The following is an 8,035-nucleotide window of genomic DNA, read 5'->3' on the forward strand; positions in this document are numbered from 1 at the left end:
GATTAAACTAACAGAGGTCCCCAAAGCTAAAAGATACCAAAATAGATCTCTGGTAAACACGAAGTCAACAATCTATTTAACAGAACTCCACTCCAATAATCCACTCAACCAAATCAGAGAACCAAACAAATCTGTCCCCAAATCAAATAAAATCAAAGACCAACAAAGTTTCTGATAAGGGAAGACCCAACAGATAATATCAAGTCTCAAATTGTAACAAATCGTCTTACAAGGAAGACTCAACAAATACCAATTCACAAGACAAGCAATCAGATGCAAGAATATTGTTCCACGACTACTTCAGTATCCCAAAAACAAACCAAACAGTAGAAGAACTCAAACCTGACCAAAATTGGTGTAATACAACCTTGTCCGAGTCTGTTCTTCACGAAAATAAGGTTATGTTATCAGACGATAACCAACAATCGATCGAAAATACAAGCTGATCTCGGAGAACAAAGCTGGACAAAGAATGGACCACACACGCACCTCACGTGTCTGCCGGAAAGTTTTGGTCAACTCCGGCGAGACAAACTCAACTCCGGCGAAGCCACAGATGTGGCTCTGATACCATGTAATTAACAAGGTATGGAAGAATCAAATTGGTGTATTATTCCATGTAGTGATACATATATATACATGTACATCAGGTGCTAACTAAGGAAAGAAAATAAAAGAGATTCCTACAAATCTGCTATCTATATATGGGTTATGTACACTACTAAGAAACAGTCTATGTTTATTGTGTAAAGTGTCTAGGTTCATTATGTAATACCTTGGATAATAGATCTAAGGTACTTGAAACTCCCTTTCTTAGGGATGACTTGTGAATCCAGCTCACTTCCACGTCCACGTCCGTATCATGAGTCACGTCGCTGCACTTGCATTCCAAGTACTCTATTTTAGTCCCGCTCATCTGGAAACCTTTTGACTCCAGGGTGTGTCTCCAAACCTCCATCCTCGCATTAACACCACCTCGCATTTCGTCAATTAGTACTATATTATCTGCAAATAACATCTACCATGGCACCTCCACTTGAATGTGCGGCATAAGCATATCCATCACCAAGGCAAATAAAAATGGGCTAAGCGCAGATCCCTGATGCAAGCCCATTCCGACAGGGAAGTGTTCCGGGTCTCCTCCGGCCGTCTTAACCTGGGTCTTAGCGCCATCATACATATCCTAGATCACCCTAGTATAAGCTACGCCTCTACAGGCACACCTCTAACCTCCAAACACCTCCAAAAAGACCTCCCTCGAAACTTTGTTATAAGCTTTCTCTAGGTTAATGAACACCATGTGCAAGTCCTTCTTCCTATCCCTATACTACTTCACCAGTCTCCTAATAAGGTGAATGGCTTCAGTAGTCGGTCGCCCCGACATGAATCCGAACTGGATTTCGGAAATAGATACACTAGTCCTCACCCTAACTTCTATAGTTCCACCACCCTCTCCTAAACTTTCATGGTGTGACTTAGCAGCTTGATGCCCCTATAGTTGTTGCAATTTTAGATATCCCCCTTATTTTTGTACACCGCAGTCATCGTACTCCACCTCCATTCTGCAGGTATCTTCTGTTAGCATAATGGACAGATTGTAGAATATCTACATTAATACATTCTCGATATGGTGAATATATGGGATATTATTAGGGATATTCTACATTTAGTGTAGAATATTGTGTAGCATTAGTTGTAGAATATATGAAGAATATTTTGTAGGATTTACATTTAGTGTAGGATATTTTCTCTTGTGTATAAATACCAATGTATATGATGTATTTGAATCAAGTAATGGAGATAGTCATTCTTCAATTTCTCTCATGCTTTCTTTGTTCTTGACATGGTATTAGAGCCTTCTTTTCAAAGTTTTGATTCTTAGTGTCTTTCATATGTGGTTCCATTCAATATATATATATATATATTTGAAAGTTTAGTTCTCTTGGTTCTCTTGATTTTTCGTCAACAGGCAGTCCTAAGCATCTAGGGCTTTTGGTCTTGGTCTTAGTCTTGATCTTGGTTATTCTAGCTATTTTGTTTTCCGTATCATTGTGTTTTTTGATTTTCTCTATTAAAAAACATGACTTCACATCAGTTTGAGTCCTTCAGTGTTCGTTTCACTGGGAAAAATTATTCTGCTTGGGAATTTCAGTTTCAATTATTTGTCACGGGAAAAGAATTATGGGGCCATATAGATGGAAGTGATCCTGCTCCTACTGATCTTACAAAGTTAGGTCAGTGGAAGGTCAAAGATGCTCGGGTGATGACATGGATTTTAGGGTCAATTGACCCTCTTATTGTTCTTAATCTCAGGCCGTACAAGACTGCAAAGGCCATGTGGGATTATTTACAAAAGGTTTACAATCAAGACAATAGCGCAAAACGATTTCAGCTAGAGCACGAAATCGCTAATTACTCTCAAGGAGGTCTCTCTGTTCAGGATTATTTTTCTGGATTTCAGAACTTATGGGCTGAATTTACTGATATTGTTTATGCTAAAATACCTGCTGAATCTCTATCTATAATTCAAGCAGTTCATGAGCAAAGCAAGCGAGACCAATTTTTGATGAAATTGCGATCTGATTTTGAGAGTGTTCGCTCTAACTTAATGAATCGTGACCCGCCTCCCTCCTTGGATGTTTGTTTTAGGGAATTACTTCGTGAAGAGCAGCGTCTTTTCACACAAAATGCTTTCAAGCAAGAAAGTGTTCATACTGTTGCATTTGCTGCTCAAGGAAAAAGAACGGCAGGGATATGAGCACCACGCAATGCTACAGTTGCAAAGAATATGGTCATATTGCTAGCAATTGTAGTAAGAAGTTCTGCAATTATTGTAAGCAGCACGGGCATATTATCAAAGAGTGTCCCACACGTCCTCAAAACCGTAAGATCAATGCTTTTCAAGCTGGGATAAATGGTTCGACTGATGATCACTCATCTTCAACTGGAACTAGCAACCAGTTTGCTATTCCAACAGTTGGACAAGTTCTTACTCCTGAAATGGTACAACAAATGATTGTGTCAGCCTTTTCAGCTTTGAGGCTACAAGGTAACGATATTACATCTAATTTTTGGCTTGTTGATTCTGGCGCTTCCAATCATATGACAAACTCAACTAGCATGCTAAAAAATGTACGTGACTATCATGGTCCATCACAAATTCAGATTGCGAATGGTAGTAATTTACCCATTACCAAGGTTGGGGATATTACTCAAACTTTCAAGAATGTTTTTGTATCACCAAAACTCTCAACTAGTCTTATTTCAGTTGGCCAATTGGTAGATAATAATTGTGATGTGAATTTTTCTCGTAATGGTTGCCTTGTGCAGGATCAGGTGTCGGGGACGATAATCGCGAAGGGGCCTAAAGTTGGAAGATTGTTTCCTATACGTTTTTCCATTCCTCGTGTTCTGTCTTTTGCTTGTACTTCTACAGCTAGTAAAACGGAGGTTTGGCATAAGCGTCTTGGACATCCAAATTCTATAGTGTCGTCTCATTTATCAAATTCTGGTTTATTGGGAAATAAAAATTAGCTTTTAGCTGCTTCATTTGATTGTTCTACTTGTAAATTAGGCAAAAGTAAAACTCTTCCTTTTCCTAATTTTGGTAGTCGTGCTAAAAAGTGTTTTGATGTCATTCACAGTGATGTTTGGGGCATTTCACCAGTTATTTCTCATGCTCATTTCAAGTACTTTGTGACATTCATAGATGATTATAGTCGGTTTACATGGGTGTATTTTCTTCGTTCCAAATCTGAGGTATTTTTCATATTCAAGACATTTTTGGCTTACATTGAGACTCAATTTTCTACATGCATCAAAATATTAAGATCTGATTCTGGTGGAGAATATATGTCTCATGAATTCAATAATTTCTTGCTTGAGAAAGGAATCGTCTCACAACGCTCTTGTCCATATACACCACAACAAAATGGGGTTGCTGAGCGTAAAAATCGTCATCTTTTAGATGTAACTCGTACTTTATTGATTGAGTCCTCTGTCCCATCTAAATACTGGGTGGAAGCTTTGTCTACTGCTGTCTATTTAATTAATAGACTGCCATCTAAAGTGTTAAATCTTGAGTCTCCATATTATCGTCTTTATCACCATAATCCTAGCTATCATAATTTTCATACATTTGGTTGTGTTTGTTTTGTGCATCTGCCTCCTTTTCAACGCAATAAACTTTCTGCTCAGTCTGCTAAATGTGCTTTTATGGGTTATAGTACTTCGCAGAAAGGGTTTATTTGCTATGATCCAAGTTCCGACAAATTTCGTATTTCCAGAAATGTTGTTGTCTTTGAGAATCAATATTTCTTTCCCACTCATGTTGAGTCAACTTCTGTTTCTCCGCTTCTTCCTACTTTTGAGGATTTCTCATCTTCTTCTAAACGGTTCAAACCCGGATATGTGTATGAACGACGTCGCCCAACTTTACTCTATTGCGAAACTGATCCGCCGCCTGAGACTGCTCCACAACCAGAATATGAGATATCTTCAAGGCCTGCTCCTCTTGAGCCTACTCGGCGATCTACCAGAGAACGAAATACTCCTAATTGGTATGGCTTTTCATCTACTTTATCCACTATTTCTGTTCCAACTTGTTACTCACAAGCTTGCAAGCATGAATGTTGGCAGAAAGCAATGGAGGAAGAACTTTTGGCTCTTAAAGAAAATAACACATGGGACATTGTTTCATGTCCTTTAAATGTCCGCCCAATTGGATGTAAATGGGTTTATTCAATTAAACTTCATTCTGATGGAACTCTAGATCGGTACAAAGCTCGCTTGGTTGTTCTTGGTAACAAACAAGAGTATGGTGTGGATTATGAGGAGACTTTTGCACCAGTAGCAAAAATGACTACGGTGCGAACTATTATTGCCATTGCTGCCTCACAGAATTGGCCTCTTCATCAAATGGATGTAAAAAATGCTTTTCTCCATGGTGATCTGAAAGAAGATATTTATATGAAACCCCCACCTAGTTTGTTTTCATCACCTACATCAGATGTTTGCAAGTTGAAGCGGTCTTTGTATGGATTAAAACAAGCTCCCAGAGCTTGGTTTGACAAGTTTCAATCTACTTTGCTTCACTTCTCTTTTGAACAAAGTAAATATGACTCATCTTTGTTTCTTCGAAAAACATCTACAGGTTGTGTTCTTCTTCTGGTATATGTGGATGACATCATTATAACAGGAACTGATTCTTTATTAATCACTAGCCTCCAACAACAACTTAAGGATTCTTTTCACATGAAAGATCTTGGTACTCTAACATATTTCTTGGGGTTGGAAGTTCATTATAATTCTTTAGGTGTGTTCTTAAACCAGCACAAATATACTCAGGATTTGATTGCTTTGGCTGGTCTTCAAGAATCTTCCTCTGTTGATACTCCATTGGAATTGAATGTAAAGTATCGTCGCGATGAAGGGGATCTTCTTCCTGATCCAACTTTGTTTCGACAATAAGTTGGGAGCCTAAATTATCTTACTATTACTCGGCCTGATATCTCTTTTGCAGTTCAACAAGTCAGTCAATTTATGCAGACTCCTCGTCACCTACATTTGGTGGCAGTTCGTCGCATCATTCGATTTCTCTCAGAAACATCAACTCGTGGATTATTCTTTCCTAGTGGTTCTCCTATTCAGCTTAATGCATTTAGTGATTCTGATTGGGCTGGATGTCCTGATACTCGCCGCTCCGTCACGGGATGGTGCATGTTTCTCGGAGATTCTTTGATATCTTGGAAGATCAAGAAGCAAGATCGTGTTTCAAAATCTTCAACGGAGTCTGAATATCGAGCAATATCGACTGCTTGCTCCGAAATTATTTGGCTTCGTGGTTTACTTGCAGAAATTGGATTTCCTCAATCTAATCCTACTCCTCTCCATGCTGATAACACAAGTGCCATTGAGATTGCAACCATCACGAAAGAACCAAGCATATTGAAGTGGATTGTCATTCTATAAGAGAAGTTGTAGATAGAAGAGTTATTACTCTTCCACATGTATCCAGTGATCTTCAAATAGCTGATGTGTTTACAAAATCAATGGCACGACAGCGTCATCAGTTTCTAGTAGGCAAATTGATGCTTTTCGATCCACCAGCATCAATTTGAGGGGGGATGTTAGCATAATGGACAGATTGTAGAATATCTACATTAATACATTCTCGATATGGTGAATATATGGGATATTCTACATTTAGTGTAGAATATTGTGTAGCATTAGTTGTAGAATATATGAAGAATATTTTGTAGGATTTACATTTAGTGTAGGATATTTTCTCTTGTGTATAAATACCAATGTATATGATGTATTTGAATCAAGTAATGGAGATAGTCATTCTTCAATTTCTCTCATGCTTTCTTTGTTCTTGACAGGATATATTTAGGAATAGTGACTCAACCTCCCAAGCACTTTAACACATCACATGATAACTTAAGTGCAATTTCTTCAATCCCAACTTTAATTTTTCAACAAAACTCACTCCCAACAACATTCCCTTTCTCTTTAAGCACTACCTTAATGTATTTCCCACTAGCAAGAATAGGACAACAATTTATTCACTTTTCCTTATCTCTTTTTTTTTCAGATTTTGTTTTTCTTTTCCAAATTTCGCTAGTGGTGTATTATTTTACAGAATAAGTGCACCCTTCTTTCTTTCATTGGTTCCACTCAAAAGCCACCCCGCTCTTAGTTCCTTCTTACTTCTTTTAGCGCTCATCTCACGATTAAAGTGCTTTAAGAGGAAAAAGGGATCAAAACAATGCCAATTAAGAACAAAAAGGGTATAGGCTTGTAATGTGGGTGCCAAATAAAAGTCTATAGGCTCAAAAGGGTAACTAGGGATATAATTTATCTGTGGTAAGCAATTAAGCTCAAAAAGATCAAAGAAAATCTAAAATCCTTTTTCAAACCGAGCATCACCTAAAATTTCGCTTCGACTCACAAATCGGGCAAGTTCTAGACACAAGTACAATACATGAACTACACAAAAACCTCACCATACATGGCATATGACTCATTCCAGATCAACTCATCGAGACACTCCATTATGAGCATTCAAGTCAGTGACAAACATACAAATTAAGGCACTTTAGCGAAATTCAACCAATAAGACTAAGCGTTACACTCTAGTTTCTGTTGTGTTCAGGTGCGTCAACGTTATAGGTTCTCTTTTGATTCTCTAGCTCGTGTGCCCATTAAACCTAATCTACAAATCAAAAAGAAAAGAAAATAACTATAAAAAAACTACATATACCCGGTTCAAGTTTAAACCCTTGGAAAAGAACCGTGGCCCAAAGAAAAACCAAGGGGGAGTTACTACACTACCTAAAAAAAAAAAAGTTAAAAATCTTTTTGGTATTTTTCTAGAATAACTTCCCTCAAGAAAATTGTCCAAAGGATCCGTCATCAGGAAGAGTCTTTTTGGTATTTTTTTATTTTTTGTTGATCGATTTAGTCCCTCAAGAAACCCGCCGAAAGAGATCCGTCGTCGGGACAAGCCACTTACCTAGTTTAAACTAATGAACTAACTAATGAACTCTTCCTAAATTACTAAAACTGTCAAAACCAAACAAAATAAAACTAAACAAGCATACACACGATTTGTACAACTACATATATACACTGAAGTATCCCCCTCACTCCACACTTAAAATTGTGAAATGTCCTCAATGCACACTAAAAATAACAAGAGGGTAAAAGAGACTCCCTGGTAGGCCAAAGGCCGAAGCATTAGCAGCTCACGGGATACTCAGACTTCTCCCAGGTACGATCCTTTGTGCGGTCACTCCACACTTATTTTCAACCACCTACACGCTTTTGCACATGCCTATGGCTTTGCTCCCTATGCTCAAAATCCTACAAAATAAAACAACACTACAAAAATAATACAATAAGAAAAAAATCAAAAATAAAAAGAAAGCAGTAAAGCTGGGTTGCCTCCCAACAAGCGCCTAATTTAACGTCGCGGCACGATGTGAACCACTTTTTCCTCCACCTTGAACTTATGAATTGTACCCCTAACATG

General features: G+C 38.0%; 2 protein-coding genes across 2 annotated transcripts; both read left to right on the forward strand.

The window, feature by feature from the left end:
* The first annotated feature begins 2,080 nt into the window (after positions 1–2,080).
* On the forward strand, positions 2,081–2,758 carry LOC109221908. Its single transcript, XM_019386339.1, has one exon. It carries the CDS (start codon positions 2,081–2,083, stop codon positions 2,756–2,758), a length of 678 nt encoding a protein of 225 aa, XP_019241884.1.
* Positions 2,759–5,541: 2,783 nt separating this feature from the next.
* LOC109221909 (uncharacterized mitochondrial protein AtMg00810-like) lies at positions 5,542–5,970 on the forward strand. The gene has a single exon (XM_019386340.1). It carries the CDS (start codon positions 5,542–5,544, stop codon positions 5,968–5,970), a length of 429 nt encoding a protein of 142 aa, XP_019241885.1.
* Positions 5,971–8,035: the final 2,065 nt, after the last annotated feature.

The sequence above is a fragment of the Nicotiana attenuata genome, unplaced genomic scaffold (assembly GCF_001879085.1).
Source record: "Nicotiana attenuata strain UT unplaced genomic scaffold, NIATTr2, whole genome shotgun sequence".
NCBI lineage: Eukaryota > Viridiplantae > Streptophyta > Magnoliopsida > Solanales > Solanaceae > Nicotiana > Nicotiana attenuata.